Genomic DNA, 13,210 nt, shown 5'->3' on the forward strand with positions numbered 1-13,210 from the left:
TCGTTACTTCTGACTTTGCGCTGTAAATCATTTTTTTGCCACATCGACTTCTTCACGAGTGTTAGCTCCCTCCATCATTGCTCTTTGAATTCCAGCGGGGAAGCCGTGACAAAAAGCACTGATGGCTTCTGGGTTGTGTAGTTATTTTTAATTGCCTTACATTGTAGGCGTATTAAAAGGAAACTACAAAATGGCGGTGCATTTCCTTTTTTCTTTTTGTCGTCTTTCCTATTGGTTGATTCCCGCTCCCGTCTGCTCCCGTTAACTATTTTATCCCAATCTCCTGATTAATAGCAAAGATGACTCCCATCCGGCAGGAATCCCACGGGAATCCCGTGACCCGTGGGATTCCCGAAAAAATGTCAGCGGATCACAATAACTGCAGCTGATGTGCAGAGATCTTCCTAAACAGCGGCTCAGATTCCAGCTCATTCCCAACCAGAAACAGAATTAATGTGGTTACTTGGAAATATTATGACATACTGTAATACGGAGAGAGAAGCGCTTCTCTTATCGCTCTCTGGTTATACGTTTAATTTCAGCTCCGTGCAAAATTGATTGCGGACGCCGCGCACCGTCGTCGAAGAATAAAAAGGGAACAGAAAGGACGGAATAAAGAAAAAAGGATGAAAGGGTGGAGTAATAGTGTGATAGAGGCTGAAAACAGAAGCATATCAATGGTGCCTGCAGGCTGGAGCTGAACTTTTTGTCAGCTTCGATTAATTCAGAACACGCGGCGGATCATAGCTGAACTTTCCCTCGCAGTGGGCCAAACAGACCAGCCGCTTTATCAGAACACAGTCCAGACTCTGACGCCGCACACATCTCCACCTGTGAACGTGTTCAACTGGGAAACGCGTCAACTCACTGTTTTTCTTCTTTGTTAAACAGAATCTCTAGCTAAAGTATGCGTCATCAGAGCCGTTCCGTTTCCTTTGATGAACAGTACAGCTAAAAATGAAACCTGTGTCCGGTGCTAGAATATTTTTTTCAGTGAACTGTTCCTTTAAGCTGATGTTACGTGTCGACTCGTTGGAAACAGCCGCTCAAGGTTAACGGAGTGTTTGCACTTTCTCCGGCTCTAATTTGACTTCTGCTCTCACCTTCTCTCCTTTCCTGCTGTATCCCTCCATTAATCTCACTCTCCATGGTCAACAAGCCGGAGGGCCAAAGACGGCCTTTTTATTAAACGCTTCTCTGTGCATCTCATAAGAGACCTGCACTCTCGCGCTGTAACCTCTGTTTCTGAGCGGCCGAGACCGTAGCCAGAGATGGGTTATACACTGAAGAGCTGAATAGAGAATGTGTTATGATCAGGCTTTTCTTGGAATGATAACTAGGAATTCTGTTGGACATATTTAAATCTATCATCAAAACATTCTAATTTAACAAAAGAGGACAAGAATGTGAAAAACGCTGTGAATGACAAGCCTTCCAGTTTGAAAAGCTGCAGTTTTGACCAGGTGTGATACATTCATTCATCGGTCAGATTGAGCTTCTTGACATTTTTTCATAGGTTGAAAGAAAATAAGGTAATTTAGTCAAATTTCGTCTTTTGGTCTCGGATTTTATTTATTTATTTAGATTTTCTTTGGCCTATATAAACAGCTTAGCCTATGTAAACCCACTTCCTGTTAAGTGTTCTGCCATTTTTTACACTTAAGTTCAGACATATTACATGAGAAATCACCACACTGTTTGCATTTAGATTTAAAATGTACTATTGCATAACTTTTAGGTTCATACAGTCAGGAAAAAAAATATTTAATGCTCTGCTGATTTTGTACGTTTGTCCACTGACAAACAAATGATCAGTCTATAATTTTAATGGTAGGTTTATTTGAACAGTGAGAGACAGAATAACAACAAAAAAAGAAAAGTTATAAATTGATTTGCATTTTAATGAGTGAAATAAGTATTTGCAAAACATGACTTAGTACTTGGTGGCAAAACCCTTGTTGTCAGTCACAGAGGTCAGACGTTTCTTGTAGTTGTCCAGCAGGTTTGCTCACATCTCAGGAGGGATTTTGTCCCACTCCTCCTTGCAGATCCTCTCCAAGTCATTAAGGTTTGGAGGCTGACGTTTGGCAACTCAAACCTTCAGCTGCCTCTACAGATATTCTATGGGATTAAGGTCTGGAGACTGGCTAGACCACTCCAGGACCTTCATGTGCTTCATCTTGAGACACTCCTTTGTTGCCTTGGCTGTGTGTTCTGGGTCATTGTCATGCTGGAATACCCATCCACCACCCATTTTCATTGAGAGAAGGAGGTTCTCACCCAAGATTTGACAGTACATGGCCCCATCCATCGTCCCTTTGATGCGGTGCAGTTGTCCTGTCCCTTTTAGCAGAAAAACACCCACAAAGCATAATGTTTCCAGCTCCATGTTTGACGGTGAGGATGGTGTTCTTGGGGTCATAGGCAGCATTCGTCCTCCTCCAAACACGGCGAGTTGAGTTGATGCCAAAGAGCTGGATTTTGGTCTCATCTGACCACAACACTTTCACCCAGTTCTCCTCTGAATCATTCAGATGTTGATTGGCAAACTTCAGACGGCTGTACATGTGCTTTCTTGAGCAGCGCTGCAGGATTTCATTTGTTCATGGCGTAGTGTGTTACCAATTGTTTTCTTGGTGACTATGGTCCCAGCTGCCTTGAGATCATTGACGAGATCCTCCCGTGTAGTTCTGGGCTGATTCCTCAGCGTTCTCATGATCATTGAAACTCCACGAGGTGAGATCTCACATGGAGCTCCAGACCGAGGGAGATTGACAGTTATCTTGTGTTTCTTCCATTTGTGAATAATCACCAACTGTTGTCACCTTCTCACCAAGCTGCTTGCCGATGGTCTTGTAGCCCATTCCAGTCTTGTGTAGGTCTACAATCTTGTCCCTGACATCCTTGGACAGCTCTTTGGTCTTGGCCATGGTGGAGAGTTTGGAATCTGATTGATTGATTGCTTCTGTGGACAGGTGTCTTTTATACAGGTAACTCCCTTTAAGAGAGTGCTCCTAATCTCAGCTTGTTACCTGTATAAAAGACACCTGGGAGCCAGAAATCTTGATGATTGATAAGGGATCAATTACTTATTTCACTCATTAAAATGCAAATCAATTTCTATCTCTTTTGAAATGCATTTTTCTGGATTCCAGCATGACAATGACCCAAAACACACAGCCAAGGCAACAAACGAGTGTCTCAAGACACATGAAGGTCCTGGAGTGGTCTAGCCAGTCTCCAGACTTTAACCCCATAGAAAGGGACGTCAGCCTCCAAACCTTAATGACTTGGAGAGAATCTGCAAAGAGGAGTGGGACAAAATCCCTCCTGAAATGTGAGCAAACCTGCTGGACAACTACAGGAAACATCTGACATTGTGATTGCCGACAAGGGTTTTGCCACCAAGTACTAAGTTATGTTTTGCAAATACTTATTTCACCCATTAAAATGCAAATCTCTCACTGTTCAAATAAACCTTACATTAAAATGACAGACTGATCATTTTTTTTGTCAGTGGGAAAATGTACAAAATCAGCAGGGGATCAAATAATTTTTTTCATCACTGTACATTCTGTACTCCTGACTTCTGAAAAAGTCAAATGAGAACATCAAGAACTCATCTTTGATTGTAGGCAGTATTAATAGTACTGCCTGGATACCTTTAGCATACTATATTTAGTGTGCCATGTTTTGAGGCCCAATGATTTTAATCTTGAACATTATTTAGGATGACTAGTATGCAAATGGTGATGTTGGTGAGCCTGTGAACATAAACTCTTACCAGAGAAGGCTGTTGAAATGTCTCTGAGGTCTTATCGAAAGGACAGGCTTCCATCCTCAAAGGTCGCCGTCTCGTTTGTGCGCTATAATCATGAACGCACGCCATCTGTGTGAAAGTCAGGCCAGGCGTCGCTGTATTCTTTATGCGCTATGATTACGGCTGTAGTCACTATTACTTCTCTCATGATTAGAGCTAATAGAGGCTTCGGCGTGAGGAGTGATGGTAGAATTAGTTTAATTAGCATTGTTTTGGATGTAATGGCTCCCCTGTGGCTGTGGGAGGGAGTGTTTTGTGTGCGTGTTTGTCTGTGTTGCAAATGTGTGCACGCATTTTAGGAAGACCAAAACGAAAGAAAATTTAGGGCTTCTTCTGTCAGATTTCTCTACGAATAGAAGCTCACCCCTACGCACGCTGTCAGCCGCCAGAAACTGTGGCACGCTCTGTGATTAAACACCTTCTGCTGGGGAGATTAACAGCAACTTGGATGCTGCCGGTGTTTACAGAGGGCATGACACAATTCAGGACACGTGAAGCCCGGTCCACATAGTCGGTAGTCTAACAGAGCCATCTAGTGGCCGTGGGATCTAAGGGCGCCAGTGGAGCTCAAGGTTAGAGTGGTGCTAAACACGCATTTTTCTTCTTTGTGTCCTTCAGCATGCAGCAGCGCCCCCATCAACATGAACGTCCAGCACATGAACAAGACGGCGCTGGTCGTCAGATGGTCCCGTCCGGAGATCACCTACGACCCGCCCATCATCAGCTACCTCATATCCTACAGCTGGACCAGAAACGACGAGTCGTACGAGGAGACGTACGTCAAAGGCAGTGATCAGAAACTGGTGAGGACTTGTTGGTTTTTTTGTGTGTTAAGGTCATCCACATTACAATATTTCACTATAATTACTGGGAATGATGACTTATTTGTTTCAAATAGCATTCACAACACACACACACACACAACTCAAGTCAAACTAGATATTGATTGGGAAACAACAGTGGAAAGGGGTTTTATGTGCTATTTGGTCATCTATACCGCAATATCTCTCAAAACATGCTAAAATATCTTTTATACTTGCATCATGAAAGTCTCTTATGCTCTTCAAAGTTGCATTTATTTGATCAAAATACATTTTTTTGAAAAAAAAAAATTCTATTTTACTATACTTTAAAATGTAATGTATTTCTGTGATGCAAAGGTGAATTTTCAGCATCATTACTCCAGTCTTTATTGTCATTTGATCCTTCAGGAATCATTCTAATGATTTATCATCAGTGTTGGAAACAGTTGTGCTGCGTAATATATTTTAGAACCTGCAATACTTTTTTTGAGATTCTTTGATGAACACAAGTTCAAGAGAACAGCATTTATTCAAAATAGAAATCTTTTTTAACGATATAAGTCTTGACTACCACTAATTTAACACATCCTTTCTGAATAAAAGTATTAATTTACTTCAAACAAAGAAAGAAATAAAACATTTACTGATGCTATTTTAAATAAATGCTGTTCTTTTTAACATTTTATTCATCAAAGAATCCTGAAAATCTATCACAGATTCAAAAATAAATAAATAAATAAATAAATAAGCAGCACAACTGTTTCCATTGTCTACATTGATAATAAATCAGCACATTAGAATGATTTCTGAAGGATCATGTGACACTGAAGACTGCAGTAATGATGCTGAAAATTCAGCTTTACATCACAGAAATAAATTATATTTTAAAGTGTAGTAAAATAGAAAACCATTTTTTTAAATTGCAATAATATTTCACAATTTTACAGATTTTTTCTGTATTTTTGGTTAAATAAATGCCATATTGATGAGCAGAAAAGAATTATTTAAAAAAAAATCATTAAACATCTTACTGATCCCAAATTTTTGAACGGCAGTGTATATACACACATCAATTTGTTTAATATAAAATGTAAATCATTTTAGTCTATTTTGATGTTTTCTTGTCTTTAAGCAGTACACATCTCTCAGTTCAGATTTGTGTGAGTCTGTTCTTGGAAAACCAGCGGGCTGTTAAAGTCTGGGATGTGAGGATGTTGTTCTCATGTCTGTAAACCCTCAGCTCATGGATAATATCCTGTAATCTGTCCTCCTCTAGAGCCTCAGATGCGGGTTTGCAGAAGTGCAGCGAGTGTGACTGTGAATAAAGACGGTGTTTTAGGTCGTCGGCAGGGGGCCGCAGCGGTAGACGCTGACCTCGGGGCCCGCCATTTCAAAATACTAATGCACTAAAACTGTTTAAGAGCTGGAGATGTGTTTTAGTCTCATTTCTCTTGACTTTCAATTGGAGCACACTCGGTGGGGTGTGAAATTCATAACAGGCTGAGATTTCTGATTCTGTAGTCCACGGGGGGTTGTGAGGCGACAAAACAGTACAAAGAAACCGAGTCATTATTCTTCATTTTGTTCCCAAACATTCCAGCGATCGGTTTGAACCGGCCCTTTCCCAAACTCCTCTCTTTTTCCTTTCTTTTAAGCTCTTCATTTCCATTTTTATTTCCTCTCTCATCCCAAGGCGCTGCTATCTGGGTCAAATTAGCGGCGACTCGATTTTAGAGGGACTGCTTGCCAGATCAATAGAGAAGCAGTTTTTACTCCTTTTCATTTCTAATAACCCAACAGCACAGCGCCACGCTCGAGTCGGGGTCTTTTACAGAATGAAATAGAGTCAAACTCGCATAAATCAGAAAGGTGTTGGTGTGGAGAGGAGCTGACGCCATTTACTTAGCCAAAGATTTACAAATCCCTCAAGCCCGCGGCACTTTTCGCAGACCCCCGGGGCGGGGAACTGAGTTATGATCTTGGCTATTGCTCATACACTTAGAATAGTATTGAATCTTCATTTCTCACAGATGAAATGAGCCTGCCTGCCTGAGGTTCAGACAGAGACATCGGAGGAGGAAATGGAGTTAAGAAGAGCCCATACCTCAGCAGCAGAGATTTGTTAAACTTACTAGAGCACTTTAATACGCACTAGTCTGTGCCTGTTCTTGTTTTTAATTCGTTTCAGCTACCAATAAAAGTGCAGTACTCTCTGCTCCTCTAAACACATTTTAAAATATCACATTCTCTTTAAAAAATGCTAAAAACTCATTTGTGACCCTGGAACACAAAACCAGTCTTAAGTAGCACAGGTATATTTGTAGCAATAGCCAAAACTGCATTGTATGGGTCAAAATGATCCATTTTTCTTTTATGCCAAAAATCATTAGGATATTAAGATCATGCTCCATGAAGATATTTTGTAAATTTCCTACTGTAAATATATCAAAACTTCATTTTTGATTAGTAATATGCATTGCCAAGGACTTTATTTGCGCAACTTTAAAAGAGATTTTCTCAATATTTAGATTTTTTGCACTTTCAGACTCCAGATTTTCAGATATTGTCCTATCCTAACAAACCATACATCAATGGAAAGCATATTTATTCAGTTTGCTGTATAAATCTCAATTTCAAAAACATACCCTTATGACTGGTTTTGTGATCCAGGGTCACATTTGATCATGTGTATTTGAAAAGCACATTTTGTCAATTCTGCAGATTTATGAAAAAATCTGAAAAAGTGAAAGTATTCATATGGTCCTGCTGCCTATGATCTGAAGTATGGTCTTTATTTGCATTCAGACTCGTTGCACTTTTTAATGAAGGAGCTGATTTATTATCTTGCTCTTTATTATACAAATTAATGAATTAAGTAACACTTCCATTGAAAAGTGCTCACCAAGGCTGCATTGACTTGTTAAAAAATATAATACAAACAGTAATTTTATGAAATATTATGAAGTGTTTTCTGTTTTAAGATGTAATTTGAATGAAATTTATTTCTGTGATTTTCAGCATCATTACTCTACTTCAAGACGGCATTTATTTAATCAAAAATACAGAAAAAACTGTACAATTGTGAAATATTATTGCAATTTAAAATAACGGTTTTCTATTTTACTATACTTTAAAATAGAATTTATTCCTGTGATGCAAAGCTGAGTCCCATGATCTTTCAGAAATCATCCTAATATGCTGATTTGCTGCTCAAGAAACATTTTGGATTATTATCAATGTCATTTATTAATTATAATCAAAACAGTTGTCCTGCTCAGTATTTTTGTGAAAACCATACTATTTTTTATTTGAAATAGAATTCTTTTATAACATTATACAGTTGCAATTGAAATTATTTAACCCCCCAGAAACTGCAGTACTTTACAAATACAAGCTTTTCTGAAGATTCAGGACTTTATAAAAATTGCATTTTAATATGCAGTTTATTGGCATATTAAAAGTGATAATGTTAATATATAATGTAATGTTTTTGAGTTACAGGATTTTTTTAATAACACAGCTATGCTATAAATATTCAACATTGCTGTTTTAACTCACTTATCTTTATGGTAGAGAACAAAATTGCCTTTAACACAATTAAGCCTTTAGAATCAGCTTGGGGTGTACATGTGTACATACATTTAGCTCTTGCGTGTGCTGAAGTTGAGTAGCAATTTAGTAAAGTCATCATAGCTTCACAAAAGCTATAGAGAAGAAATAATTGTAATATATTAGAAAGTCTAAGGCTATATAAAGGCTATAAAGAGTTCCTAGTGACACAGCTGGCAGCGCTAATCCTTAGTTTAAAGCGTATTGTACCAGAAAACCATTGAAGGGGTTGAACAGAAAGCACAATATCATAAAATGTCTGATCAGAACAACTTAGAAAAACCAATGCAGTTGCAAGATGACCCAACGAAAAGGAGAAAAAACATTTCAATGCAGTATAAAAGATGAACACTAGAACAAACAGGCTAACTTGAAAATGCTCAAATTGATTTGGATAGACCTGTGGAGTTCTGGAAGAATCTTTTATGGATTGATGTGACCAAACAGGAACCTTTTGAGACTTATGGATCAGCAGTATTTGTCTGGTGCAATAAAAGGCAAAGCTTATAAGCAGAAGAACATCATCTCCATCGTCAAACACTGACGTGCCCCAGTCCTGTTATGGAGATGTTCGTGACTGTATGAAGGATATCATGGATTCTTTAAAGTATCAGGCCATTTTGGCAAGAATTGTGATGGCTTTGGTGCAAAGACTGAAGCTGATGATCAATGGACTTTCCTGCAGAACAATCATCTCAGTGTCTGCATCCAAATCTACTTCTGCTTGGTTCAGGGATCAGTCATAGAATGTTCTATGTGTGCAGTTGCAATGTAAAGATTATCAGTGATCTGAAAGCTTTTCCAGACGAGGAATGGGCCAAGATTGCAGTAGAGAGCTGACAGAAGCTTCCAAGCACTTCCAAGCAGCGTTTATTGGTGCTTTTAAGGAATAAAAGATTATGCACTAAATTTGACTTTTGGGGGTTGAATAATTTTGAACATGAATGTTTCGAGCCAGTTTGATTTATTTTCATCATTCTTCAACTTACATTCTCAGAATTACTCAGATGTGTGTTAATAGACTTTCTCTAATAGTGCACTGATGCATTTGTTGAATGGTTTTCACAAAATGTAGTTCTCTGGAGAAAAATGTCCTGCAGGTCAAGGGGGTTAAATCATTTTGATTGCAACTGTAAATGTATTTACAGTCACTTTTGATCAATTTAATGTGTCCTTGCTCATTAAAAATAGTAGCATTCATTTCTTTTAAAACATATTTCAGAATTCATGTCTGTAGTGAAAGCGGTACTTTGTTGAGATCCCTATGAATAGGGATGTTCGCCTAATAAAGAAACTAATTAAATACTGTATCCCCTAATTTTAATATGTACTACGTTTACAGTGATGTAGTTCATTTTATATTGACTACACTAATCTGAAGTGTACTGTATATTAATATTTTCTCAGAAAGGTGTTTCAGAATGTATTGATAAAGGTGTACAGCGTTTAAAAATAGATGAGCGCCTCGCTCGCGCTGTCTTTGTGTCCCAGCGGAGCGGCTCAGAGGTGCTTCAGGTGGTAATGAATGTTATGTGAGGCAGAGACTGATAGAGACTGTCTATTTTCAATGCTAATGACTTGAGAAGAGAGGTGTTGCCGTCGAGTGAAGGAGAGGAGAACAAGCTGTTCACCTTCATCCTCCAGACCTCTGTCAGCAGAGGTCACACCTCAGAGCCAACGTGAAGCTGTGTGTCTGTTCTTCTCTCGTGTTTTGACTGCAGGCGTCAGCTGATAACCCTTCACATCACAGGCTGACGTCTGGAGGCGTATCTGTCCGTGACGTAGTGTACATGTAATGTGGTGTGCGTCTGTGTTTCAGGAGGCTGTGATCGCACCGGTGTCGGCGGATGTGCTGTACCTGTTCCGTGTGCAGGCCGTGTGTCTGAATGACAAGCGCAGTGACTTCAGCCAGAGCATGCTCTTCAGAGGTGCAGAGATATGGAACAAGGCTTTCATGAACGCTAGTTTAGTTGTGACATGTGAAAGTGCTCCGTCTCATTCATATTTCTCTTCTTTGTTTTGATAGCCAACACCACCAGGATATTTGAGGGCACAAGAATAGTCAAAACTGGGATGGTAAGTTCACATCTGTCCAGCAGGTGGCAGCACTGTCTCTTTTCATTGCCATTAAGGCCAGACACTGCAGGTGAATAGGGTAAAAAGAATGAACTAACAGTTATCACATTACTTACTCAGTTGATTGATTACATTGATAATTGCAAACATTTTTCGTATTACAAGTTTTCGAAGATGTTAGTTTTAAATATGCAATGAGCCATTGTTTAATGAAATATGCACAAATTTGCATACATTCCAGTACAAAAATCCAAACACTGGATGAAGTCAGTTTCAAAATTCTAGTTTTTTGGGGGGTTTTTTAATATTAGAGTCAAATGTTTTTACAGATATGATTTTGGGTGTCTCATTTAGTCAGAACAGGCAGAACACGATTTTTTTTACAGTTTTGGGGAATAAAATGTATAAAATCAAGCTAATTATATATGAACAAATCCCTACAAATATAAATGTAAAGTGTGGTGTGTGTAAGTGCTACTGAAGTGGAGATTTATGGCTCAGTGTAGGAGAAAAAACTCATTGCCTTTAAAAATCTGTATTGTAATTGAAATCTATTGACACAAATAGATAAAGCGCTATAGAAGAAACACTTAACAGTGTCTTTTGGGTGTTTTCTTTCCACTAGTCTGAAAAAACACTTTATGAAACACCAAAAAGCTCAAAATCTCAAACTTGACAGGTGCTTGAAAAACAGTGTTTTTGCCTGCAGTGTCTGTCCTTAAGTAAAATTTTAGTGTCTAATATAATAATATAAATGTATTTGTTAAAAATAACAATTTTAAAATAAATGTACTAAAAGAAATATATACATTAAAAAGTATATATGTGGGCCCTGGTCCATGAAACCAGTCATAAGGGTCTTTTATTTAAATTAAGGTTTATACAACATCTGAATGCTAAATGAATAAGCTTTACATTGTTGTATGGTTTGTTAGATATGAGGAATATTTGTTTGAGATACAATTATTTGAAAATCTGGAACCTGATGGTGCAAAAAAATCTAAATATTGAGAAAATGGCTTTTAACTAAAGTTCTAAGCAATGCATATTACTAATCAATTTTTTTTATATATATTTACGGTAGGAAATTTTTAAAGCATCTTCATGGAACATGATCTTTACCTAATTTCCTAATGATTTTTGGCATAAAAGAAAAATAATTTTGACCCATACAATGTACGTTTGGCTATTTCTACAAATATAACTGTGCTACTTAAGGTTTTGAGGTCCATTGTGTCATGCATTTGTTTTATTAAAAAGATGGCTCAAAAGCCTGTTCTTCCTTTGGTGATGATAGAGGTCAATAAAGTGTGATTTCTTTCCGTCTCTAGCCGACTGTGTCTCCAGCGTCTTCAGCAGACATGGCACCCATCAGCTCCGGCTCCTCCACCTGGACTTCCTCCGGTCTTCCGTTCTCCTTCGTGTCGATGGCCACCGGGATCGGCCCCTCTTCCAGCGGCAGTCAGGCCACGGTGGCGTCTGTGGTGACCAGCACTCTCCTGGCGGGGCTGGGTTTCAGCGGAGGGGTCATCTCCTCCTTCCCCAGCTCCGTCTGGCCCACCAGACCTCCACCCTCCAGCCGCCAGACTCCAGCCAAACCTCCGCTGACCACCGCAGAACCCTCCTCCTCACCAGCGTCTGACGCAGAGCCCGCCACAGACACCGACACATCCGACGACGGAGGAGATAAAGGAGGGAAGGGTGAGGATGAGGACGGAGAGAAGAACGGAGAAGAAGAAGAAGAAGAGGATGAGGACAAAGGTGCTGAGAGTAAAGACGGCAGTGTTCCGGATCACGTGGAAAAGCAGACGAACGACTCCGCGACTACAGATCCGCCCACAGCGACGCCCGACTCCACAGCCAAAGAGAAAGGAGGAAGCGGGAGGACAGGAAACTCCACAGCGCCATCTGTTGTCCCGGAGGATGGACTGGAGAATAACACACGCACAGTAAGAGAAGAGGACACGCAGGTGCTGCCGACCAGAGAGCCGGAGGATGATGATAATGTGACGGCGGTGATAGAGATGCAAGACGACACGGATCACACCAGCAAACCCAGCCCAGGAGACCGCAAACACCTGCCTCCCTTCTCCATACTCACAGGTTAGTCTAGATGACATTCATAGCTCACCTTTTTGACTCTTTTGACTTTTACAGTTGTACAGATAATGGATATGGATTTTTTTCAAATATTCTTTGTCTAAAATATTTTAGAGGTCAGCAAACTATATTAAAAATATTCATTAATTAGCATTATTATTGTTAAAGGGGTCATTGGGTGCAAAACTCACTTTTACATGTTGGTTGAACACAACCACCCTACAATGATAAACATCCACCCAGTGGTATTTGTTTAATCTTTAGAAGTAATATCCCCTTTTTAAAATCAGCTCATTCTCAGCTTCTTGTGGGTGTGACGACACACAGACAGAGGCCACTCCCACGATAGTTGATTGACATGAGCGCCTTACCTTAGCCCCGCCCTCATCGAGCTGAAACAGTCCGACTCCGATCTCCATTGTGTGACTCAGGTGCAGAGGAAGACTCTAATTGAGCGATTGAGGTGTTCTGTTGTTGGATGTAATAATGAACGTAGCAGTCGTCATTTACTCCCGACATCTGAGCCGCTGAAGAGGCCAAGATTTAACATTACTTTCGTTTTTAAATGGAAAGCGCCGATCCTGATCTACATATGCGTCTATGTTCGTGTGAATCGTTCCTGATGCAGCTTCACCCACAGAGGAGTGATTATAAGGGTATTTTATGCATCTTTGCAAATGGCCTTTCTTAATAATGTGCTTGTTGGCAAGTTTCGCCGATAAACGCGGCTAAATGCAGCTAAAGTAAACATAATCCCAGAGAGGGGCGGGGCGAGCAGAGCTCGGTGGCATTTAAAGGGGCC

At 39.8% G+C, this 13,210-nt stretch overlaps 1 protein-coding gene across 1 annotated transcript in view; it reads left to right on the forward strand.

The window, feature by feature from the left end:
* LOC141293553 (receptor-type tyrosine-protein phosphatase gamma-like) overlaps nucleotides 1–12,416 on the forward strand; it is a 269,885-nt gene extending 257,469 nt beyond the window's left edge. Inside the window, exons 9-12 of the mRNA XM_073825575.1 lie at nucleotides 4,439–4,623; nucleotides 10,052–10,160; nucleotides 10,259–10,308; nucleotides 11,640–12,416. Coding sequence (XP_073681676.1) covers nucleotides 4,439–4,623; nucleotides 10,052–10,160; nucleotides 10,259–10,308; nucleotides 11,640–12,416 — 1,121 coding nt within the window. The remainder of the gene's footprint in view (nucleotides 1–4,438; nucleotides 4,624–10,051; nucleotides 10,161–10,258; nucleotides 10,309–11,639) is intronic.
* The last annotated feature ends 794 nt before the right edge of the window (nucleotides 12,417–13,210 follow it).

This window comes from Garra rufa, chromosome 20 (assembly GCF_049309525.1).
Source record: "Garra rufa chromosome 20, GarRuf1.0, whole genome shotgun sequence".
Lineage (NCBI taxonomy): Eukaryota > Metazoa > Chordata > Actinopteri > Cypriniformes > Cyprinidae > Garra > Garra rufa.